The 26,751-nt window shown below is 32.6% G+C and overlaps 5 protein-coding genes across 6 annotated transcripts in view; 1 reads left to right on the forward strand and 4 right to left on the reverse strand.

Annotated features, from left to right (window-relative positions):
- On the forward strand, positions 1,612-2,121 carry LOC105166046. Its single transcript, XM_011085264.2, has one exon. The coding sequence runs from the start codon at positions 1,612-1,614 to the stop codon at positions 2,119-2,121; it is 510 nt and encodes a 169-aa protein (XP_011083566.2).
- On the reverse strand, positions 5,420-7,052 carry LOC105166055 (acyl transferase 5). The gene is made up of 2 exons (XM_011085276.2): positions 6,531-7,052; positions 5,420-6,249 (listed from the first exon to the last, which is right to left on the reverse strand). Exons 1-2 carry the CDS (start codon positions 6,999-7,001, stop codon positions 5,614-5,616), a joined length of 1,107 nt encoding a protein of 368 aa, XP_011083578.1. The 5' UTR covers positions 7,002-7,052; the 3' UTR covers positions 5,420-5,613.
- LOC105166064 (protein DOWNY MILDEW RESISTANCE 6) lies at positions 10,183-12,081 on the reverse strand. 2 transcript variants are annotated; one of them, XM_011085291.2, is made up of 3 exons: positions 11,760-12,081; positions 11,353-11,529; positions 10,183-11,117 (listed from the first exon to the last, which is right to left on the reverse strand). In XM_011085291.2, exons 1-3 carry the CDS (start codon positions 11,789-11,791, stop codon positions 10,553-10,555), a joined length of 774 nt encoding a protein of 257 aa, XP_011083593.1. In that variant the 5' UTR covers positions 11,792-12,081; the 3' UTR covers positions 10,183-10,552. The 2 variants fall into 2 exon arrangements, with proteins under 2 accessions (XP_011083593.1, XP_011083587.1); XM_011085285.2 differs by having other exon boundaries at positions 11,353-11,585.
- On the reverse strand, positions 14,422-21,482 carry LOC105166074 (DNA ligase 1). Its single transcript, XM_011085296.2, has 11 exons — positions 20,760-21,482; positions 19,826-19,859; positions 18,969-19,048; positions 18,818-18,877; positions 18,144-18,254; positions 17,985-18,065; positions 17,789-17,863; positions 15,692-16,202; positions 15,233-15,330; positions 15,116-15,146; positions 14,422-15,022 (listed from the first exon to the last, which is right to left on the reverse strand). The coding sequence occupies exons 1-11, from the start codon at positions 21,264-21,266 to the stop codon at positions 14,871-14,873; spliced, it is 1,740 nt and encodes a 579-aa protein (XP_011083598.1). The 5' UTR covers positions 21,267-21,482; the 3' UTR covers positions 14,422-14,870.
- LOC105166081 overlaps positions 23,076-26,751 on the reverse strand; it is a gene marked incomplete in the record, with an annotated part of 7,885 nt that continues 4,209 nt past the window's right edge. Inside the window, 8 exon segments of the mRNA XM_011085308.2 lie at positions 23,076-23,635; positions 23,732-23,827; positions 23,913-24,191; positions 24,575-24,695; positions 24,788-24,957; positions 26,287-26,376; positions 26,487-26,564; positions 26,645-26,751. Of these exon segments, the coding sequence (XP_011083610.1) occupies positions 23,201-23,635; positions 23,732-23,827; positions 23,913-24,191; positions 24,575-24,695; positions 24,788-24,957; positions 26,287-26,376; positions 26,487-26,564; positions 26,645-26,751 (1,376 nt within the window).

Genomic DNA, 26,751 nt, shown 5'->3' on the forward strand with positions numbered 1-26,751 from the left:
ATTTCATTATCGCTACTTAATTTTTTGACACTAATGTTCTATTCTTTTTCTTCTTTTTTTGGTAGTGATGTATACTTTTCTTGCCAACAATGATTAGTTTGTGAATTTGCATTACTTCTTTGTTTGATGAAAATATTGACAAAAATTGTACTTTTCGTCAGTATGTGGAGGCCGCAGTAGTTTTGTAAAAATTTATTTTGATAATTTTGTCGAATAATTTTAAAAATTTTATACATTAAGAATAATTAATCAAAATTTGCTAAATTGTCCATAAAAGTAAACCCAACATTAAAAAAAATATTTTTTTTCTATAATTAATTATTATAATAAAAAAAATTCATACCAAATACAAATGGTAGCTTAATTTGGAACGACCATTAGTCTTTATCGTTAAAAATCAGGAAAAATATTTTGCCTATACTTGAAAATCATGTAAATATTGATTAAATTGTGATAAAAAAATAAGTTTACAATCAATTTTGTCTGACCATGATAAAGTATTAACTTACCACTTTTCCCAAGCCATGGTCATTTATAATATAGTAAATAATTATTCTTTATTTTTTTTTTTGTAGTGCAAATAAGCTAGTCACGTGCACGTTTCTTTACGATTTTGATAAATTTTGGCCATCTTTGTTCTCAACATACAAAAATTTAAAATTATATGACAAAATAACCAAATGAATTCGTATAAAAATAAAACCGTGCTTCCTTACATAACTAAAATTATAATTTTTCCATCCGCGGTTCGAACTCTAATTTCGAGAAAATTAATATGTATATATATGCCTAAACCTCAATATCTGACCAACTCCAATCCCCTCTCCCTCCAACAAATAATAATAATAATTTGCAACAACATAAAGTTGCAGCACTTTTCGGATTAATTATTTGAATATTATTAATAAAAATTCAGAACAAATATATGTCAAATTGTGGATGTGATTTGTGACTCGACTAATTTTTTTTTTTTTTAAAAAAAATAAGCTTGTTGTGGATGAAATCCCAATAACATTAAAGTATTTAGCTCTTCTTTCTGCATATATACATATATATATATATATATATATATATATAGGTTGAGAGAGGCTCCCTGGAAACAACCTCCCCTTAGTCTGCACTATCATAAACTCTATATCAATTTATAATGGTTGACGAAATATCCTCATTGATTATATATATATATATACTGAAATCAACCAAAAAAATTAAAAATAAAAATTGAAAAAGGGTCGAAATAATCTCATTTGTATCTATATAACAATGTTGGCTGCTTTGTTCAGTGATTGCCCAGTTGGGAACTTATGCCTCAACCTCCTCCATCTTTATCACTTTCTCAACTTCTGTCTTCTCTATTATCTATTTCCATCCACACACACACACATGTATATGAATGCAAACACGAAAATATCAATTCCGAAAGCCTTGTTTTCTTCCATTTCAAAATAATGAGCAACACAACAGAGCCAAGAATGAGATCCATGTCCAATTTGGCTTATGATAGAGGCTAAATCAATACCAAAACAACCACATATATTCTCTTCACTGAGATCTGTCTTAATTAGTTCCACTTCAATCACACCAAACACTAAACTCCCACGCTTGGATGCCATGGAAGAAGTCGAAAACGGTCAAAAGAAGCCGAATTCCATACTCAAGAAACTGGAGAGGTATCTATCCATCAACAAACGAGCCAAGTCATCATCCACAACCACTACCAAAAAGTTCACCAAAAGCCGCTCATGGAACAGCAACACAGCCAAGGCGACGACCCCAAACGGTTGTTTCTCAGTATACGTCGGGCCGGAGAAACAAAGGTTCGTGATCAGGACCGAGTTTGCCAACCACCCTTCATTCAAGATGCTGCTTGAGGACGCTGAAATCGAGTACGGTTTCAAAAACCAAGGCCCTTTACTCCTCCCCTGTGAAGTCGATCTTTTCTGCAAAGTCCTGGCCGAAATGGACAGTTGCGGCGAAGACTTTGATCAGTATTCTTGCGGGTATGGCTCCTGCAGCCCTTTCAATCCCGCCCGTCGTCTTGGTAAGAGCCGCTCGGCTAAAGGCTACCGCTCCTATGGCCTTCTCACCCCACCACGATTGCTCAAGATTAACAACTTTTAAGTTTATACACACAATGTAAGATCATACAATAATGCTGCGTGTTCCTTCATCAACCGCTTACTATTGGATTTGTCATAGAGATCGGTTGTGTCGACTTTGGGTACGGAAATTAATTACTTAGGATTAGGCTTTTCACAATCTTGTAAAAAGCGTTGATCGTTCAGCAGTAGCTGTAAATCAAACATACGTTTATGTGAATATATGAACTTGGTTACGAGTACAATGATGTCATAAGGCTGCACAGCTAAACATGTTCCGCTGACAAGTGAGCGGATTTGTATTGAACATGAACTGGCATTTGCACTTGGAACAACCATCCTGTATCTGTAATTAATGCAGGAATGGGTCCTGTTCAACTTTCCTACGTTGTTACTTCAAGTTATCATGGTGTATTTGTTTTGATTTGAGCATGATCAGTTGTCGTTAGCAATGAGGGCGATATATTGATAGAACCTGCACCGGAAAGAAACTCACCCCCCCTATATATATTCTACACTTTTGAGGCTTGAAGCGGTTTTGACAGATAATTATCTAAATCAACGTGTAATTGTTTTCCCATTATTTTATCCAACTTGTCACTTTTTCGTAATCTAAGTGAAGATAATAAAGTATGAAATAATTGAATAGATTATAAAAACAGAAGCTGCTGAAGAACTAGGAAGCCTTTTCAACTAGTTATGGGAAAAAGCAATTTTGGTCCTACAATTATACATGGTGTAACTTTTCATCCTCTCTGATTGTGAACTTGTAATCGAGAACTTTATGATTTTAAAACAGGAATTTAATGTAATTTACCCCTGTGATGTTATAAATAAATAAATGTGTCACTTCCTATAGTTATAGGAGCAAAATTGCATTATTTTTCTTATGCTAGCTCCTCATGATATGTTAGCAAAAGCGACCCAAAAAATTGAAACTCCCTATGTTGTCAATTTTGAACCGACGTAGTTTTTTCCACTCTATTTGGATCAAAAGTTCCACTTTTTTTAATTAAGTGCTCAATTGCAATTTTATAATCAGACAGGACTGAAATTGCCACCACCTTATAATTAATGGACTAAAATTATATTTTTGCTCCAATTCTCGTATGAGGTGGTTTTTACTACCGATTCACTAGGAAAAAGAGAGAAGGTTATTGAAAAAAAAAAGATAGAGTATAATTTTAATATATTGTTATTTTTTATTTTAATATATTATTAATTATATATTAAGTTATAATAATTTTTATTTTGTAACCATAACAAGTTTTGTAAAATAGTGACAACTAATTTCTAGAAGTTATCACTATAATAAGAATTAGTGACAAAAAAACACTTTTATCGTTACTAAACTATCACTAATATGTACCACTAATTGGTATAATTTTATGCACAATCTTTACTATGAATAATTTTATTGTTGTAAAATCAAAATTATTATCACTTTATATATATATTCTCAAAGATAATTTTAAATATATTATTTAATATTATACCATTAATTTATATTTTTTGTGGTAGTACGGTACCGAACTGCCCCTAGTACAAGTTTTCTGCTGCTACAGAGAAAATGAAATTAATTACTAGAAAAGAGGTGTCAACGACGTCTTTCCCGGCGATGGCTTATTCCCCTGCCATAAGTGGTTGGGCGGAGGGAGCAATTACGTTGGGACGTCATGGATGACGGCATTGCGTGTCGGACTGGATTTTCTTTTCCAATTTATGCTCTATCTTTTATTATGTTACGTGTATAAAAATTATATTATTAATTTTATTTAAAAAAAATTATATACGTACATGATTTGTATCTGTAAAATGAAACGAAAAATGTAATATGATTTGCAATAAAAAATTTAATCCAATTGCTGGAGACGATCGAAGCATTCAAATGGTACTAGAGCTAAGGGACGTTTACTTTACAATTTCATCCGATAAGTTGTTAAATAAGACGGAATGGATTATATGTTGGATAAAAAAATTTAAAAAAATTTAATGAGTATTTAGTTTAATTGATAGATATGAATAATGTGCGAAATAGTATTGTATTTACTTGATAGGGTAAGTTTTTTTTCTTTTTCTTAATAATAAAACGATGAGATTTATATATAACAATCGATCAACCTAAAGGGTCGGAAGCAAAAAAACAAAACAAATCAAAATAAAGAAATAAATAAATTCCTGTTTGGAGCTGTTTTCTTTTGTAGTGGATTATTAAAGAAATCCATTACAAATCAAAATTTGTGATAGGTTTTCCCCAGGCAAAAAAAATTGCGACGGATCGGAACCGTCACCAATATTTTGACCAAGTGTTGCGTCGATGTCTAGAATTGTGATGGTTTCTTGATTTCTATAAATGAATGTTTCTCCACGGTTCTACACTGCTGATTTCGCCGCAAACTTTTTCTATTAACATTTTACAATAAATTATTAATTTTAGTTAAAATTTAATGTTTAGATTGCAGCATCAATCAATATGAATTTAAATAAAGAAAGTAAAAAATGCAAAAAAAAAAAAAAGTCCTAATTTAAAAAGTAAACACTGATTTTAAGAAAATGGAAAAATATTATTTTAGTCCGCTAAGTATGCCTAATTTTAATTTTAGTCCGATAACTATGTCCATTTTTGTTTAGGTTTAGTAACTTACGAAATTGCTTACTTTTAATCATCTGGTAGATTTTCGGACAATTTTACCTTTATGAGTGCATATGGACTAAAATTGTCTTTCAAAAGTTGCATAGGGATAAAATTGTCCGAAAATCTGCCACAGGACTAAAAGTAAGCAATTTCGTAAGTTACTAGATCTAAATAAAAATGGACATAGTTATCGGATTAAAATTAAAATTAGGCATACTTAGCGGACTAAAATAATACTTTTTCCTTAAAAAAATGTAATTTCATTTTATATATTAGACTTTGCTATTTCAAACTCATAACATCACATTATTGGGGATAACTAAAATAATCGGAGGAGCCAAATATATACATAAAAATAAAATTCATATATAATTATATTAAAAAAGAGTTAGAAAAACCCCTAGCTAAAAATTCCTCATTGATATCAAAATAATTTAAGATCAATGGATATTTTACAAAACCTAATACAAATTAGGCTAGAGTCGAAGAATTTGAAACTATTGAATAAATCCAAAGAACTTATAATATTAATATTAGGAATTTGAATTTTTCTCTTCCAAATCCATCCATCTAAATATAACGCGACAATTTTGTTTGATGGCCGATATTGGGCTCGTTCAAGCACACGTCAAAAGACATGAGATATTGGTAAACAGAGACTAGTAATTAAGACATAAAATATTGGTAAACAGAGACAAACAAATTAATTACGATTATAAATAAAGTAACTAGTACGCAATTCTTTCATTACCAGTTCAAACTCTTGTCATGAACAACAACAAATTCACAACACCCACCGATGATATAATAGTTCAAGAAACACAACTCGTGACTTTCGCCATGCCCACATTATTAATAATTCTCTCCAAGAATCTTTAATTAAGAGAAGGTGACGATAATTTTGAGCCCCATTGTGTTCTTCTCATCACTTGGTGGAATAATCATCACACAACCTTCGTCAACTGCTGAGTTGATCCAACACGACACATACACAGCCTTCTTTCCTTCATTCAGACATATATTCTCCAGTCCCAGTTCATCCCATGTTCTTGCACAACTCAAACCGCTAACGACCCCGCCCGGTGAAGTAGTACGCTCCGAAACCTCTAATAATTGTCTTGAGCAAATTTCTACCTTAGTATCCTCATAAGGTGCCTTGACAAATAGAGAGAAGTTTGAGGCCATTTTTGTAGCAACCTCACGCTCCGCCTCCTTGATGCACAATGCAGCCAGATTCTTGTCGTCTAACTCCAAAATCTTCTTCGGCAATTTGAAAGTTACGCTTTGTGCAGCGTTATTGCGTGCGTTGGATCCCAATTGTATGCCGGCGGAGCTGCCGGACTTTCCGAGCTTAGGAAGGTAAAATGTGGGGAATTCGGGCAGATCGTTTCTTGAAAACATGGTGTTGTGGAGATCAGCCCATCTCTTGAGGAAGCTCGACAGGAGAAAAGGATCAACAAGAAGGAGGCTGCAACTGATCCCAATTGAGTATCCTCCACAAGTGAAGTTCGTCACCTGCCAACACAAACTAAGAAAATCGGTCGTGCCGTTTCACTTGCAGTTAATGGTTTAAGTTGTCCAAATCTTCTGTTCCGAATTGGTGATTCATCTCGTATTTCAGTACACACACACTCCACGTGTATAAAATATTTATTATTTACATAGAAAAACATAATATAAGGGGAAAAACCATTTTAACATGGATCTTATAGCATGCCATTTTGAGTAACTCGGACATAAAACGGGACATTCCAAGAACATGATTATATCAATTAATAATACCCCAAGATTTGAACCTGGACATAAAACAGTGGAGAAAACTGAGGATTCTCCTCCGTGAAATCCTCCCAAAATACAAGCTTAGCCTCAGCATCAACCTTGTCCTTCAACTCAAGAAAATCACTCAACTTGAGCTCAACGCTCGCCTCCACCAACCGGACTCCGGAATCGTTCGAAACAACCTCCAAATCTCCGCTGTTGTCTCCACGCCGCCGCATCCTTCCGGCGAGCAACGGCTGTTCTTGCAGCGCCCGTCCGAGAGACTCCTTAATCCGGCCGGCGAACAGCCACCCGGAGTCCTCATCCCTGGTTTTGTGGTAGCAGAAAAGTACGTGGAATCGCCTTTGCAGAATTCCGGTAGAGCTCAGGTTCTGAGGGACGGTGAGTCTGAAGGATCGTCTTGGATCAGTTGGATTTGTCGGAACCACAGTTTGCAGGGCTGCTACGCTCAGTTTGTAGGCATTGTTAAGAGTGCTGGAGAGTGCCATCTTTTCCGGACAAGTAATTGATACCCCTTTTTGCTACTATGAGTTTCTATAAGACCACGCCACCTTTTAAACTGCTTCTACACAATAATAAAAATATATATATTTGTAATAAATATTAAATTATAATTTTAAAATTACTACTAAAAATATTTTTAGTGATAATAGTTCTGATTTTTTCATAATATAATTATTAGGATTGAAAATTGTACATACAAATTGTCAATAGACAATTAATGAGATATTTATATTAACAATTCGTCCTCAATATAAATTGATTACAATTATATTAGTTGTTACTATATTACTTCTCTACATAGTGTCCAGAATTATAAATTGTGTTGTTTTTATGCTCAACTTTTTTATCACTGCTTATTACAGATGACAATTTTTATGTAAATATCGTCACTAATACATTATGAAAATTATTATTCTGATAAAATAAAATATGTACATAAGCCTTTATATATATGTATATATATAACGATAATTTTAATATCAGCGTATAAATTTTTCTTTAATATTATGTTCTTATATAGTGGTGAAAAAATTGAATAAAATCAACCTAATTATTTGGAGATATATATATATATATATATTGTTAGAGATATTATAATAATGGTGACATTAATGTGGATGATGTTAGGTTGGTTGTACGTAGCATGCGGTGGGCATATATTATATTCATTTAAAGGAAAATTTTAGTTTGAATTTGACTCCATTGAATTTTGAATTAATTATATAACAAGTATAATATATTTGTTATATTATTAATTTACAGTCTAGAGAAAGTGATCAATCACAAAACAAATCTAATGCACTTATTATGTGATTGGTTTGATTTGACCAAACCTGATCCGAGTAAGAATTTTCGATGCTTTTAATGCGCAGCTATCTACCCCAAAATAAGGACTATAGTCACTTAATACATATAATTAATAATAATGTCAATTTTTTTTATCACAATTTGTTCTTCTTTTGAAAATAATACTACACTTAATTAGATATGATACGTTATTATATTGTATGCATCAAGTCCTACAACTGAGTATTAATTGTTACATTTATTCTTAATGTTACACAATGATAATACGACATTATTTTTTAAAAGTTTTTATAGCTTAATTATTTTTCTAGACTTATATATAGTTATTAATTTTCACGAAAAATAGCAATATTGGTTTGTTTTCTTATAAAATCAATTCAGTTAGAAGTCCTTCACAAAATTAAGGGAGTAATATCATATATATATATTTTTTCATATTACAAAAATGCGTTAATTAAGAATATATTAATAAAAATACGAAGAAAATATGAAAACGTGATATCCCTAATTCATTAATTTAAAAAAAAAATCCAAGATAATTAATTGTGTGAAATGTGTACGTGGGTTGGTACAGCTATTTCACCAACTCTTTGGCTGAGCTGCCTGCGGAAAGAAATAAGGTATTAGGTGAAATACTAAATATTAAAATAAATATATACATTTATTTATGGCATTAAATTCCTTCTGCTCATCACTCCTCCTACCTAAAATGTACAAAAGAAATTAATTTTATGTTCTATTATGTGGGCCAACAATAGCCATTAATGTGTGTAAGCTGCTGCTGATCACATTGAAAGAACCAACAAGATTTTTGCATCAAAATTGGGAAATACCACTAGGTCTAACTTTCTTTTTCCACCAATAATGCAGCAACAAAGACACCACGATACGATACGAATACGACAACTTACTTTTTCTTTTTAAATTTTAGGATGAAGTACGATTCGCGATATGATTTTTCATTGTATTTTATAAATATGTTAGATTATTTAAGTATTATTCACACTATAAAAAATATGCTACAAGTGAATGCTAGTGAAGTAAATCAACATTAAAAAATTAAATTTTGAACATAGATAATTAATATTATTTTCAATGGCCTCTTAACTACAACTAAAATATTTATTATTATTTTTAATTATATTAAAATATTTATCATAATTTTTAATTATTTGACAGATCAACTACTAAAATAATGGTTGATATATAATAAGTCAACAAAAATATCAATACAAAAATAATTTGTCTATAAAAAAAATATTATGCAAACATTGAAAAATACAGTTAGATGTATGGTACTGATTATTTTACAAGTAGTTTTAAAAAAAATAATTTTTTTATATTTTGTTTATAAATATTAAAAGGTAATTCTTTAAATTTGAGGGTGTGTGAAGTCCAAGTGTCCAACCCACCACTGAACTTCATAGGACAAGTCATTATATCGGACGTATTATATGCCAATCATATCCAAAGGCATTTAATTGTGAACAGGCCACTTGGCATATTTGACAGCATGGGGGAGGCATATCGTGTTCTACACACTACTATTATTCATATCCCACCCATACCCGTCGCGAATGGAGCAGGTTCGACTCCAAAAATTAAAAGTTGGAACATGTAGCGAGTCTTAAAAATCAGTCTTTTTGAGTCTCAACTTCTCTTCTTTCTCTCTTTCGAGACTCGTTGCGGTATTTGTTAGATAACTATTAATTTTAAAAGATTATTTATAATTTTTTAAATAACAATGGATATTTATAATTTTGATAAATTTCAGAAAAGTCATTATAACCTTTATTTTTTTTTTATAATTTAAATGTGTATATGAATGAATATACAATGAAGCGTACCTTAAAGTTATGAAATTTAGAAAATTGCATAATTGGGTTTTTTAAGCCAAAAATTGCATTGATATCTACCAAAATCAAAAAATATAAATAAAAATATTGTAGACGTAATGCATGTAATTTTGAGAAAGCGTTTGTCTTGTGATTGTGATCGCCCTCCCCGATCATACAACTATTACTTGTTTCATTTTCATATACCTACCCCTATCATTTTCAAACCTAAAAATTATACTTTTTAGCAGAAATCATCACATCCATTAATTTTGAAATTAAACAATAAAAGTCCTCCTTATTTAAATTATAACTTTTTATATCCTCATAATTAATGAATAGGACTAAATTCACTAATTTAAAATAATTACAACTTTTTTTAGCTAATTAATTAACATGATGTAATGAGACCTACATCCATTAAATACTATTTCTCTATTTAATACAATAAATATTTATACTTCATATCCGAAAACATCATCATTCAACACAAAACCCTTAAAAACATTGATTGTGAAAATGAAAATAATACCAAACGGACGCTCATTTGATGTTACAGACACAACTAAATAAACTTACATCATAATCAAATATTGTTGCCATCAAGAGTTCCTACGATAACATAAAGGGTAAATTATAAGTGGTTTTCCTAAAATTTGTTGTAATTACAAATATTTTTTAGTTGTTGAAAAATTATAAATATCTCTTTGAAATTAACGATCAACTAACAAATACCCTTCAAAATGGACTTTTACGAGGCAGTATTTGTTAGACGGCGGTTAATTCTAAAAGGGTATTTGTAATTTTTTAAACAATAAAAGAGTATTTATAATTATAACAAATCTCAAAAGAGCCTTTGTAATTTACGTTAACATAAATCAAACCGAAGATCATCATGATTCCATTTGAGTGATCCTCAGTGTCTCAATGAAAGGCCTTGTATCTCCAGAAGCAAGATGATTGAGAAAGTCCCTTAAGCTGCTCCCCCTATATCTCCCTTCATTCTCCAGCTCTCCAGAAGGCTCAACTATTTCATCCATTCCTAGGCTATGAAAACTGGCTATAGACAACCTAGCATCACTACAACTTGGGATTGCTCTATGCAACACACTCTTGTACAAGCCATTGCTTAGCACCTCCAAATGATCTCCGACGAGCACTTGGAACGACCCTTTGAGGCGAGGAACATTCTTCCACGACCCCCCACACTCGATGACCTCAAGTCCCGGCCCACTCTGGAGAAGAACGGTTATCAAGCTGTGATCGGAGTGTGGAGATAAACCAGGCGTTATGTTTGATCTTGAGCATGGAGAAAAGCTATTTATGCCAAGAATTTGGATGCCTTGTTCAAAATTTTGTTTGAGATGTGTTTCACTTAAGTGCAAGGTCTCCATTATGGCTCCAAAGAGTTGAATGCTTAGTTTCCTCACCTCTGTGGCATACAAGCCCATTTTTTTCCTGTAAAATATAATTTTGGAATTTCAGATCAATAAATTTCAAAATGCAAAATCTAAGGACATAATCTAGTAAAATATTTTATTATAAATTTATTATGAACAGAAATTATTGCAATGAGTATTCCAATAAACATATATAGAATTTGGAACTAGACTCAATTAATTTACAGTATAAAAACAAATAATCAAACTATAGTCTCTCTCTCTCTCTATATATATATATACATATAAAATACCTATAAAGAAGAGGGAGGGTTGGCCAAGAGGAGAGAAATTGATGAAGCGGATGAGCATATAGTTTGAGGAAATCCCTGGAATAACCCCCCACTTCTTCTTTACGAAATCTCACCACCTTGTTCACGTCATCTGAGAAAAGCTCCTCCTTTATTTCCGGCGGCAGCTCGAAGAACTTCCTGTTCACATTTAAAGCTTCTTCTATCACTGAATCATCCACACCATGATTAATTACCTGCACACCAACCAACACACACACATATATATATATATATATCTATTAATTCACTCCCACAATCACCTCTAATTCAATTTTATATACTAATAATATTATTTTACCAAATTAATTAAAACAACAAGGCAAAAAAATGTGAGCTTTTCTTAATTTCGAGGTTGTGAGTGAGTTTACATGGAAGCAACCATATCTGCGGCAAGCTTCATCGATTTTCTTGACAACCATGGACTTGGACACAGGATTCTGCTGCAGGAGAGAGACGTCGATTATCGGAAAATCTCCTGAATTTTCCACACTAATTTCCTCCATTTTTCATACTATTGCTTTGCTGCCTGCACCTCCCATTTCTATGTATATATTACTCAGTGTTATGTAGTGAAAAATTAAAGGAAGAGAAGGATATCAATTTTAGTGAATAAGAAATAATCTAAACACGGTGAAAGCAGCCCCAACTCCAAGTGTCTAAAGAAGGATTTTATTTTTCAAATGTTGCTCAGAGTTACTCAATTGTCAGATTTTTATATGTTGCATTTAGGTAATAAATAAATATTATAAAATTCTGTTTTTGTGGCAGACATCCTTTATCAAAAAGCAAAATCAATAACTTGGGATTCCTCAATCAAAATCAAAATTCTTTCATGTAATTATCATTGCCCTATTTTTATTAGCCCATCATTCTCAATGTTCGAAATTTCACCCAATACTGGTAGTATTAATTGGTGTTAAGTTCTACACGTGTATTCTTTCTTTCACAAATAGGTGGTAAGATTCAGACACCAAATTTTTTATTTAGCCCAACTCTGATTTCATGACCAACGATTTCCTTATTTAAAAATTTAAATTGTCAGATAAAAGAATAATCGTGTAATTTTTTTATTACAAATTAGTGATGTTCTAGAAATTTTTTTCGTAAATTAGTAGTTCTCTTCCCATCACATATTATATTTTATGTGTATAATTAATATTTACGTCACATACATTTATGAAGTGTAAAAATGAGATACAATACCGACTTACAATAAAATATTTGAATTTTACGTAATGCATCATATTTCCAAGATATGGATAGTAAGAATAGTTATATATAGCAAAGAAAATAGGGATAAACAAAACCAAAAATAAAAGAAAAAGAAAAGGAGTACAATTATTGATGATATTGTTTGGCATTTTGTTGATAGTGTAGCATGAATGAATGTGGCAGACAAGACGAAAAGGTACATTTTTCTGGTTTATGAAAAATCTTCATCTTCTCAAAAATAATACCTAACTCATGTGCATTGTTTAAGCTCAATAAAAGGGCTATCTTATTTTCTTTTTTTATAAAAAATATAATTAGTCTGTGAATACTTTAATATAATGATCTATTATTTCAAAATATCAGCATTATAAACTTTGAGAAATGTTTATTTAAAATTCTCTTAAGCTCCATTCACATGAAAGATTTTGGATTTGAGGAAAAAAATTCGAAATAAAAATTTTAAATAACTTCATATTAAATGAATTTTTGAGACCCATCACCACGAATGAATTCCAAGTGTAATTCTTTGAATCAACTAAAATTTGATTAGACTCATAAATTCAGTAAGATTAATAATTCAACAAATTAATCAATTAATCTTAGTAATTAACTAAAAGTTTAATTGGCTTTTTACATTTGTTGTGTTACACTAATTCAGTCAATTAATTTGTTGATACTCTAACTTTAAACTAAATTAAGTAATTAACTAATAGTACGAACCAAATGTAGGTAATTTAAAAATATCTTCAAATAAATTAAAAATATACTTAAATTCTCCAGAATTAATTCTTATTTTTGAAGAGCAGTGAATGATGATCGATATTTGGCAATAAGTCATGAAATATATAAATGTTTTTTAATTAAAATGATGTATTCTATAGTTGGTATATACAGACATATGTCGGCAACAATGGCAAGAAATTCACGTGAAAGACGAAAAGCTTGTAGAAAACTAAAGAGTACATTTTTGTGTGATTATTTCCTTATCATTATTTGTAAATACTAATCATCGTGACATATTTTTTCAAACTTGTATATAATAAATAATTTTTTATACTTTAAAATATATTATAAATAAAATTTAAAAATATAAATCAATACATCACATTACAAAAAAAATTAATTAATATAAAATTTAAAAAATTAGATAAATTAGTTATCTCATTGAAGTGCATAGTGCACCTATTTAATCAATAAAAAACAAAAAAAAAAGCTAAAATCTATCGCTTATTAAGATCATGATTAGCATAGCATGTCTGTTAATACTTACTACTATCAGTAAAGCACTTTAGTTTTTTGAGTAAATTACTACAATTTCCTTTAATATTTAATATAATTACAAATACCTATTTATTTGAAAAATTATCAATACACTTAAAGTTTGGCAAAATTATATAATTCTTAAACAAAAATCTAAAATTATCAACTTTACCCTTGTTATTCTTTAAAGAAATATAATAAAATTAAAAATTGTAAAGAAAAAAATCAAACCAATGGATGGAAAATTTTAAAAATTATAAAAAAAATCCACTTAATTCATAAAAAAAGTTCAAAAAATTTTAAAACATTAATAAAATTATAATTCATAATTTACAAAACATTCTAATCAATTTACACAAAATATATATAGAAACCTAACTAAGACTAACAATTCAAACCAATTATTGAGAATTTGATAATTCACCAAACCCATAAGAGAATATTTGTAAATACCATACATCATAAGAGCTCATCGTAATTTACCTCAATTCTTTTAATAGCTGTAGAATATACAAATCAACCAAGAAAAAGAAATACAGAATAGCCATACAACAAAAATAACTCTAACATTCCATATATTATGCTCTCACACCATACACTGCATCAAAATACGACAGTTTACATGTTCAAAGAAATAATTCATCTTGTCAATTTTGGTCGAAAGACTGTTATGTTAGATCATTTACATGACGGAGCTACTGATAGCACAAAGGGTCTACTAATATTTCACATTTATTACAGAGCATATAATTCCTAGTTTTTGCACATCACCCACCCGCCCTCTATAATTTATCAAAATACTTTCAGAAAATTGAAGTACAGCTACAAGGGAGCAAAATCTGAATGCTAATGCAGCATATTATAAGAACAAAATGTATATGATGATACCGGCCCTTTCAGGGAACTCTTGAAGGTCCAAGATCAACGATCTTTTACTGAGATAACTGGCAATCAAACTCTAATATATTGCGGACCACCAATTGTAGGGGAAACCTTCTTTGATGAATCTAAGCCTCATCATCCCCTCCATCTTTTCCTGATTCGTCTCCAGACGCATCCGCGTCCTCATCTTCATCATCAGACATGTTATTTATTACTTCAGTAATTATAGCTTTAACTTCTGATTTCCTATGCAGCAAATTTACCCCAAAATGGTTTCCTGATAAACACCCACTCAAAATAGTCAGCAAGTTTAAATGAAGATTTGGAAGTAATCTTGTAGTAGCAACAAGCGCTAATAGGGATGTTGTACCTAGTTGTCTGAGGATGTCAGATAGTGTTGCCTGCATACGAAGAAACTCATAAATTGTAGATAATAAAACAAAGTATTAAGTATAAAATGGAATAAATGACAAAAGCGCACACTTACAGTGTTGAAATCTACTTCCTTCAGTATATCCACTACTACAGCATGCATTTCTTCTGTGGTGGGCTCTTTCTCAACTTCTTTGCTATTTTTCTCTTCCCCTATTAATTCCAAAAACTTCAACTCAGAATCATGAGACAGTTTAATACATATTCCAGAAATTTAAACTTGGCAATTCTGGAAAGAAACAAGTGAAGATTCACTAGAATCAAGAAATGTCGAACATAATTTCTACCGAATGTACCTTATGATATAGTTCAGGGTCAAATTATGGAAGTTACCTCCATGCAGCATGGTTATCAAACTGACGAGTGAATGTGCCACAAATATACTAAGAGTAGAATTATAGAAATAGATATTGTTCAAGCATATAAGATGAACATCCTCCACCACCAAAAAACTGCCCTCTATGCATTTCATTATTAAGAGCTTGATCTATAATCCAATATTGAAAAGTAATACCTTGCTCCTCCAAAACTTTGGCCGAGGACTTGGTTGACTTTTTTTTACTTGAAGATGCACCCTTTGCAGGTGTACTAGTATCCTTTTCACTTTCCTTCTCAACTTTTTGTTTCTTACTCAAGGGTGCCTTCTTTTTACTCTTTGATTCAGCTTCAGCAGCTTCTTTCTTTGACACTGAACTGGGTGATTTTTTAGATTTACCAGAGGATTTGGAAGCTTTAGAAGGGCTCCCTTTACCAACAGCCTTAGGCTTCACACCTCTGCTACCACTATCCTTCTTTGCACTTCTCTTAGAAGAACCCTTCTCAACAACCACCTGTTTTTCGGGTTTATCTTGATCTTCATCTGTCTCTTCTTCTGAGTCATTCTCTTCCTGGTCACTTTCTGCTCCAGGATCTGAATTGTCATCATCCTGATCAGCCTCACTGTGTGAAGGTTCACTTTTATCATCATCTTCGTCATCAGTAGAATGCTTTCGCTTCTTCCCAGATTCAGAATCCAATTTTTGCTTCTAGATGTCAGATAAGAGCAGCGAAAAATATAAACCTTAAATACTGAAAGCACATAATGCAAGAGACAAATACATAAACTATCATAATCAGCCCAAAGTTTTCATGTCACTGTTATACAGTGTCATACCAAATCTAGTTATTCCACATAGTGTTGACAGGTGATCGTGTCAATTCACAAGCAGGAGCAATCTATATGACAACTGTGAGCTGATTGTTTTGGGCCAAGTGCAAATAGTCTCACATATTTACTTCTTCACTTGCAAGTCAAGAAGTGAGGCAGCACGAATATAGAAATTTAAGGTTAATAACATCACAGCAACAGAAGCAGCATGGTAAATGTACAGCTTTCTGCCTATGTACATTTTGCATAACCATGACCAAGCATAATCTTTAACATGTTACCCTGAAATTTTCCATGAGAGAGATGGATCTTGTAAGGCAACAGATATTTCGGAAAATAGAACCATACATTATTAGGCAAAGGATATGGCTAGGTAGTTGTACACATGGATAAGGATATTAAATTTTTATAGGATACACACCTCTACATAGCGAATAACACAATGGAGTATGCAGAAACAATAACTAAAAAGAAAAATGGATGAGGTACAGCATGGAGATCATATGATTATCCACTTAATCTAGATAGCTTCTTCATATTAAAGGAGAACTGGATCATATTGAAAAAAAAAAAGATAAACATCGAAAGCTAATTTTTTCTTAATGCTGTATCTTTCAAAAAATCTCTGTACTCCTTTCAACTAAAATACTACTGCCCAGTAATAAAATCAACAGTTAAAACATGTTAAATGAGTTTACTTTTTACTTTCCATTGTATAAACAATATCAATGTTGTAAAGTTCAAAATTTTTGTGACACGGATTATCATAAGCACTTAATTGCAACAATCTGTTCTATAGTTTTGTTGAATTTTAGAAACTGTATGTTCTCATTTATATAGAAAAGAATATGAATAGTAGAATAAAGAAGCGATCAAGACACCCTCAAATTCTAAACATTGATGATTATTTGGTATTTTATTGATGTCAATTTGAGTTGTATTTAGCCTATATGACGACATTTTTAACACAAAAAATATCATGCTTTTGTGCATTGTTGAATCCAACCCAAATTGTATTTTTAAACTTTTTTAAATTGTTCTATCCAGTATTCTACCTGTGGGATATAAATGAAACTGATATCAAACTCATATCAATATCATATACTGAGTCATTATTGTAGCTGGCGAGTAAATAAACTGAAAAAAAAGGAGAAAGAACCAAGAATAATTAAAAAAGAGCGCCTGCTGGAAATCATTCAGCAAAGAAAGTTTCTGTATGCCAACAGGAGAAGAACAGTCTATGACCTTAAGTTTTCGTAGACGTAAGACCTCTGGCTTTGCATGTCAAATGAACATAAGAGTACCGATTTAAAAGGGGGAAAAAGAAGCCCTGGATGTGTTTAAGATGCTGTCATCAAATTGTGTGCAGTGCTACAAAATCCTAATCAATCTATCAAACAAAAGTTTTCCTCATTCGACAACTATAATGCCTAGTCCTACATGATAGGAAGAGAAACAGCACACCTTTGTAGATTTCCCAGTTGTTGCATTAGAACTTGGGCTCTTGATTGCTGAGCCCTTACTCTTCCGCTTCTTACCCTTCAGATGTTGTGATGAAAGAGAAAAGACCACTTAATAATTAAAATAATCCATGTACAATTATAAAAAAGTTTAACACACAGAAACAACAAACAGAAAATCAAACACATAGATGATTTACCTTTTCCTTGTCAGCAAGCAAGGTATCTGTTGTAGCATGAGGAGATTCCAAGAATTCCAATACCTTTGAAGAGAGTTCTTCCTGGATAACATTATTTGATATCAATAAGATGAATGAATGTTCCATAAATGCCATAATAGATTAATTGTAAGACATTACCTTCTTTACAGAAGCTTTATTGACTGAAATATTAAGGACATCACAGAAATCCAACAACTTTTCTTTAACACATTTGTCAAGTTTGTCCTTGACTTTAGCCCTCTGTTTTTCCTGCCAAAGCGGAAGGCATGAGGAAACTAATTAATTTCAGATCAATCACAAAGTAACTCAGGCCACATACAATGACGTGTATTGCATTATTTTGAATAAACAAGCAGACAGCAAACATCTATTTGCATTTGATTTCACATCTGAATAATTACATAATCAGGTGGAGTGGACATTAAGATCCGTGTAACACTTTACAAATGAAATTGGAACAAACTACAGACAATAGCATGTGTCTTGTCATGGATCTAACAAGTCGCCTGATAAAATTCACCGTAGGCACAACAACCATCACCCATTCCCTTCCTCCAGTATTCTCTATGCATACTTCAGTTATTAGAACATGGACAAGTAGTAGTATTAACTATCAGCAATGAGTTGTCCCCATCCTTGCATGGTTATAGTAAGATGGCCAGATCTCCCTAGCAACCGTTCCTGGATTACATTAGCACTATGTTGTATATCATATGAAACCATCTAAATCAAACCCATTTCAGCTTCAGATTCAAGTTTTGAGAAATGAAACCTTAAAAAAGGTGAAAAAAGGAAAAGAAAAGAATAACTACCTCATTCTCAACCCATACAAAACCAGAAAAGAGGCCTAAATTTTTCTTCAGATTGTGCACCTGAAGAAAAGATTTCACAATGAGACTCCAGAAAATGCTTAATATAAACCAAATAAAATGCTCATTGAAAGAAGTATCGGCTAAAGGAAACCTTCGTTTTCTTCCCAAATAGAATGGTGTGAAGGAGCTGCAGGTTCTCATCAGCTTTTCTCTTGGACAACTTGAAAGCCACTTAATATTTCAGGAGATCACAGCAAAGGGACTTAGTTTCTCAAAACAGAATATCTACTTAAAAATTATTACTTCATAAAATATCAACAGTCACAGACACCAGTAATGCAAAGGGCGAGGAAGAACAACTGTAAAGTGTTCTCCTATACATCCCATATGATGAGTTCGCAACATATCTCAAGCTATTTAAAAATGATTATAGGAAGTAATAGATTAAACTAGTCAAATTTAATGTCCTGTGACCTGTTCAGGATAAAGTTGAAATGCTGACTACATACAATTAAATCAGATCCTAATACAACTGGCAAACTGCTAATCTGTAAAGAGTGGTAACTCTTGTTATACATGAAATTTGTAAGCATAGACTAAAGAGAAACAACACAGTACAGGGAACCTCCTACTGGATACAAGAAAATCTCTCCTGCATAATGCTAGAAATAATGTGCAGAATTGAATATAAATAATCAAACGTTTCGACATCCAGAAGCACTTTATGCATGTAAGTAAACTTGTAATTACCAAATAGCCTCTCAAACCTTCATCCACTAAGGTACAACATGATAACCTCAATAAACAGGTAGCCATTAATCAAAGCACAGCAGCTGTAACAGAACTACAGAAGTACTATAAGCTCCAGAAGGACCATCTTACACCAATCAGCATGATACCAAAATCACACATGACAAGGTAGTAGCTAAATCCAAACAAGGTTTTGCCCCATTTCATTTTATCCTCCAAAAGAAAATGCATATTCAAGTGTGGACATGAAAATCATACCATTTGGGATGTCCTTAAGTTGTGTGCCTCGACCCTGTCGCCATAGAATCAATATAAATATTGGTCAGAAAATCCAAATAACCTCAACATTGCCTCCAATCCCATCCACAGACAGAGAGAGACAGAGTCAGAAGTGGACAAAAAACACACAACACACTAGTAATTCTTTCTGTGGTTCCTGTTGAGCAGAAAATTAATAGGAAAGAGTCATTTAAGGACCACTTCGCTTAGATAAATTTATATGCCAATATTTTCAGGGGTAAATATAAATGGCAGGGCAAACACACCACACTAAAATTGTTTCCTTGTTATACAAGAACGCAACATAAATAATTTCATGGTATTGACCTAAATACCAAAAGAAAAAGAAAAAGTATTTCAATCTACTTGTGTTTCCATCTCGCCCAATACCAATTCCAGATATATAGTAGTATTATTTTTTATTTTATCACAAATCAAATAAAAGCCATATTCCTTGCTTCATAGGGCAAAAAGATTCCATAGCTGTTCAAATACTAACAAGATTTTTTCACCACTCAAGTATTGCTCACACAAGATCTTCATTTATCATCAAGAAAATCCACTACTCTTCAGTCATATTAATAAAATCACTTCACATCACAATTATTTAAATCAACCAGCAAAGCTGCAAACCAATAGAGTCCATCACTTTCAATTATAAGATAGCCAGAACTTACAAGTCAACTGCATTTTGCCTACAGATAATCTTGATTTACATACCATTTAATCTTTTTTCACTCTACATCACATAAACACAATTCCGTTGATATGTACTTATTCAAATCAAAACCATGAATACCTTCCCTTTTATTTCCTCTTTCAGTGTCAAGCATTTCAGATACAAACAAGAATTATCTATCATGTAAGCTGCAATTCGTAGTAATGATTATGAAACGAATGGCGATCATGATACCTTCTCAATGGCCAAAGGCTTGTTGGCGGAGCCCCTTGCAGTTCCACCCACCATAAATCTTTCGACTGTTTTCCTCTCCCTCGTTGGCCTCTCACTCCCCGGTGTTCTTGGTGACGGTAACTCTCCAGTCTCACTTTTGTTCACTTTTCTCGATCTCTTCTTCACAGTTTTCTTCTCAGTCTTCTCCTCCTCCGTTTTCTTTCCTTCATCTTCTTCGTCCTCGCTCTGTCCCTCTTCTGCTTGTTCCTCATCCCCCTTTCCATCTTCCTGCTCTTCTTTCAATTCCTCCTCTTCCCCTGCATTTCCCTCTCCTTGTCCTTCTATCTCCTCATTTCCCTCCGACTCTTCGTTCCCCTCTTCTTTCTCTTGATTCCCCTCCTTCTCTCCCACTTTTTCCGCTTCTACTTCACCAGCACCTTCCTTAACTTCTCCTTTCTTCTCAACTTCAGTTGGGTCCTCCTCCTCTTGCTTCCCAGTCCCACCCGTGGTCTCCTCTTCTGAAGCCATAAAAGTCTCAGGATTTAACAAAACCCTAAAAGTCTGCAGTTATACGTGTCTACGTATAGCGGACCACAAGGATTTTGGAGCAATTCTGATGCAGAACAGGAAGTAGGAGATCTTACTATGTGGGTATATGGAATTCTGAGTGAAAAATGAGTTGGTAATTGAGGAATTTAGGGCAAAATATTTGGGTCAAAAGGCGGGTACATTTGGAGCCATGAGGTTTGAAATTTTTGGCTGAAATCTGCATATCTTTTACCCGGGCGCTTTGTGTCACTCCACAGTCCATTTTCCGTAAAAAGTGAAAGTACCAGCAGTGTAGCGCCGTGTACAATACACTAGTGTGTCAAAAGTTTGTTTAAGACCAATTTTATCTGAATTTGACATCAGAGTATTACAAGCTTACACAAAATATGTATATATATATATATATGTTTTAAATTTTGGTTGATTTTGTTTTTTACATATCTAATAATTTTTTTCTTGAGTGCTACCTAATATGAGATTGAAATATGTTTGATTTAATTTGAGTAAGACTCAAAACCCACTTAGCTTAATTTTAGCAACTCATCAACTCCATCGACTTGTCTTTAATTTGATCCGAAACTATCTTGCCCCATCCAAGACCACACAGCCATGCACCAGCTTCGATTAACTTACAAAAATTGATTTAACAAATTAAATATATTGATTAAATGTTATACAGGATGAATCTCTTGAATTCTGACTAGATTCATAAAATTAAAGTCTGTCATTGAACCCAAATATGATAATCCAGACTTACGTAGGAGCGGGTTGACTTGAATTATCTCATTAGCCAGTGCTTGACTTTTAATTTGTTATAATTATCGAGCTCAAATCATGATTTACATTTACTTATATAAAAAGTGCAAGTATTGAAAACAATTACTATATGTTATTACTAGTAGTATTTTTTGTTATACACGCACGACAACTGAAAAAATAATCTTATTTTTAACTATTTTCATATTATTATCTTCATCGCTAATGCTATTATCATTGTAACTATTGTTATTAATAGATTTTTCATTGTATCATTACATGATACGTATAAATATGATGATATTCATTACATGTTAATCGAGCTATAATGTTAATAATAAAATAAAAGAAGCTTATGAGCCGACTCACGATCTTCGAAGGCATGTTTTTAAATAAATATTTATTATGGCTACATTTAAAATGATAAATTTGAAATTAAAGATTTCACATTTTTAGTAATATATGCTTTGAATTTGTTTGAATAATATTTTAAAATATTTTAACCTTCATTTTGAATTATATTTTATAAAATATTGATGAATATCGAATTATTTCTATAAAATTTTTATTCAAATCCAAATCATTGCATTCGAATTTAACATATATTACAAAGAAATGTATAGTGTATTATTGCCCTCTGATTCATACATCAATATGCAAAATATACATCTTCTATAGGAGACAAACAAAATCTTTTACTATAATTTATAATTAATGAAATGAATTGACATGCTTCTGCATAAAATTATATTTCGCACAACTTTTCTTATGTTTTTTTTTATAATGGTCAATTACAATATTTTAAATTACTGTAGAAGTAAATTAACATTAATAGGTTAAGTGGAAAAGATATGAAATTGCAATGGATTCCCATAAACAAACACTACTTGCAACTAAAATTTCTTCAATAATCATCTGTAGTAAAATGAAGATTTGATAATATTTGTTACTGTCGTAAATATTTTTGACGAACAAAAACGTTCCATTGCTGAAATTTGACAATAAGAGCAAGAAATTCGATAGAAATAGCTGTGCTGAAGAACGGACATGCCGCTGTAATCATATATGGTTGAGCTAGAGTATATTATAACTGTCAAATTTTAGTCAATACAAAAAACGAACACATCTAATGTGATAATTACACAACCATCAAAGTCTTACTTGTGATCTGTGTTCTCAACTGTCCGATCAGATTCATCCTTATCTGCAGCATCAACCGGAGGAAATGGCCCGGGCAATGGTAGCTTGGCAGAAGGAGCCAAGATGTCCAGAGGGATGCAGTCAGCACCAAATTGATGTCTGCAAAAACTCACTACCTTTTCCAACATCCGGAAGCAATCTTCCATCCTCTCTTCAAGACTTCCAAGCCTTTGATCCGTGGCCTCCGCCTGTGAATGTTGATAGGTAGTGAGCGCAAGAGCACAGGGTGTTACCATCTTAGGCTTGGATCTCGACTTAACCACCCTATCATCGTTATCTCCATCATTTGCCTTTGGCTGGATGTCAGCGTCATTGATGTTGGCGCTAGCAACTGACTCTGCGGAACTGGGGTCTTGATTAGTCCACTCCTCTAATAGCCCGTGATAAGCTTCCTACATTTAGGAAAATAACATCTATAACATTATTTACCACATTATTAGAAAAATAAGATAAATAAATGGGATGAATAAAGAATTTCATCTGTGTACCAATATTTCTTCTGCCAGTGGACCATTCCATATGCCGTCCTTTTTCCAGGCTCTCTTTAACTGCTCGAGACGAGTAGACAGCATCCGCAACTCCTCCTATCAGAATTTATAACAGAAATAATTGATTAAGAGAAAAGATATTTAAGAACAAAATGTAGATAAATAAAATATATTTCCTCACCATTTGGTATTTATCTTGAGACGTCAGAGCTGAGCCATTCTTGCATGCTACCCATGCAGAGGGGATGTTTGATTGATTTGCCTCATTCTTCTGGCTCGTCGGAAAACCCTTGTTGGCCCAGTTTGATAGCATCTGACTCCAATACTCATTAGATATCCAAGACATCTTCTGCCCCTTTCTCCTTGCACGATACAGTGTTTGTCTCATCCATGTCCTTGCCTTGTTGTCGAACATTTTCCTCATTTCCACAGTATCAGAGACATCCCATGCATAGAATTTCTACACAAAATAATTAGAAAAGCAATGTCATGGAGTGAGGAACTATGATATGTAACCCTTCCTTCGATATCTATTTCCCAACAATTTTGTAAAAATGGTGGAGTTGAATGAGGCAGTTTGAGATAAGTGAAGTGTATTGGGATATATAAAGGTAAATATGTAATCATGTGACGTTTGAATTTGGCATGGGAAAGGGGAAATGTGTCCTGATATTCAAAATATAAATATATATGTATATATATAAAAGTAAGTCTTATATGTTAATTTCAAAATAGGCCAAGATGGCAAAAACAAGCAAATCTACATTTTTGAACACTTTCCAACTGTTTGGAAAAATGGATTCACAGAAAGCAAAATAATTTGACTAATCAAAATTTACAAACCTGGAAGGAGCGAAACCAAAAATCTCGAACCTCCACTGGCACTTGGTTGTAGCTAATCCAAGCCCCTAGGAAATAACCAGAGATGATTGATCCAATCGTCTTGACTACATTAGGCTGGCCACTGGAAAAACTTAAATCAAACTTAGTCACAGGTCTGAATAATTTAATATTAAGAAAATCACAAATGTATATCATAAAGCAATGTACTTTTACCTCAGTGAGTCTGGAGTAACATGAATGGTTTGGCTCGTTGACCCCTTCACTGTGGCCAACAACATTGTACCAGATATTGGAGTAGGCGGCTCAATATCCACTGGCACCTTCACTGCAGGTCCTGAAGGCAAAACTGTTGACACTGGAGGAGGAGCAAGTGCAACACCACCCTGATCTTGACAGAGCAGAAGAGAGAGAGAGACAGGGGAAAAGTAAGTCGTATACTTATGTGAAGCAATGACTATTGCATCATTCGATACAATAGCAAGAAAAATAAGCATTATATATAAAAAGAAGTAAATAAAGTCACAATAGTGTACTGTAGTCATGTCTATTTGAAATAATGTATCCTAGCAGTCAAATAACATTTTAGTCATTTTTGCATATTTTTAAGCATGTCAGCACATAACTTCACCTCCATCCATTGCAAATCCATCGCAAAGGGGAAAAAAATTATTCAAATTATTTGATATAATTTGAAACGTATTATAATTTAAGAAAAAGAAATCACTTACCCAGAGTTACAATATATACTTCAACTATAAATAAGTCTATATTCCTGTGACTGCAGAGGGGTCTGCGTTCAATATTTAATCCAACAATAAGATGTGAAATTCACTAGAGGAACATCATTCTAATAAAATGGTATTGATCGAGTTAGCAATATCAAATTAGAAAGAAAAGGGAGAAAGACGTGGTTTGGGTTTTGTAAATTTTGTGGACTTCCTTTTCTTCCCAGATTCAAAATCCAATTTCTTTTTCTGTCAGATAAGAGCAGTGAAAAATAGAAACCTAAAGCAAATTCCAACAAATATTATAGAAGAGACAATCACAAAGATTATTAAACCATAACCAGCCATTTCAAGTCACTCTCACATGCAGTGTCATATATCCATCATAGGTTTTTGATAGTTGAAGGTGTAAACTCATAAGCTGGAGGCATGTATGCGACAAAACTAGTTTGGGCCAATTTGAATAGGCTCACAAGATATACTTTCTACACTTGCAAGTCAGGACCACAAAGATAATAGCAATTCTATTTCTGAAATCAGATTGCACCTACATACCTTCACCACCCGTACCCCTCCCCCCTCACAAGAAAAAGGAAGAAATGCATGAGGAAAAAAATTATATGTAATATAATACCATAGGACACATACAGTCAACATGGTGAACGGAATCTTCTGCATATGAACTTGCGTGTTACCTAAGATGACCTAGCATACTGTATTTCCAACATGTCACTCTCAAATTTTTCAACCTCACAAAGATGGAAACATATAATGCAATAAATATTCTGAAAATACAACCAAAAAGGAAGCAACCGATTCTTTTCTCTGCATGTGAAAGATCTTTTTACGGTTATTTTTACCAAAACTCATGAAATTGTGTAGTGCTATGAAAAAAGAGTAAGCAAAGACACTCAGTCTGTCAAACTAACACTATCCCACAACTGTTGTTCATTATAATTAGCCCTATAGGTTAAAAACAGAGAAAACCTTTGTAGATTTCCGTAGAATCACATTAGAAGAACTTGGGCTTTTGCTTGGTGAGCCAGTACTCCTCTTCCGCTTCTTACCCTTGAGTTGCTTTGATGAAAGAGATGAGTACAGTTAATTCCAAACTGATTCATCATGTACATTTAAAAAAATAGGTAACAGGCACCCACATGCAAAAACAAAAACATATATAGATTTACCTTCTCCTCGGCTAGCAAGGTCTCTGTTTCAGCATGAGGACATTCCAAGAACTCCAATAACTTTAAGGAGAGTTCTTCCTGGATAAATAATTGACACGAGTAAGATTACTGCACATTTTATAAATTCCATGCCGTAATAGATAATTATGGAACATTACCTTCTTTATAGTAGCTTTATTGACTGATATATCAAGGACGTCACAAAAATCCAGCAATTTTTCTTTTACACATTTGTCAATCTTCTCCTTCACTTTAGCCCTCTTCT

This window comes from Sesamum indicum, linkage group LG1 (genome assembly GCF_000512975.1).
Source record: "Sesamum indicum cultivar Zhongzhi No. 13 linkage group LG1, S_indicum_v1.0, whole genome shotgun sequence".
Classification (NCBI taxonomy): Eukaryota; Viridiplantae; Streptophyta; class Magnoliopsida; order Lamiales; family Pedaliaceae; genus Sesamum; species Sesamum indicum.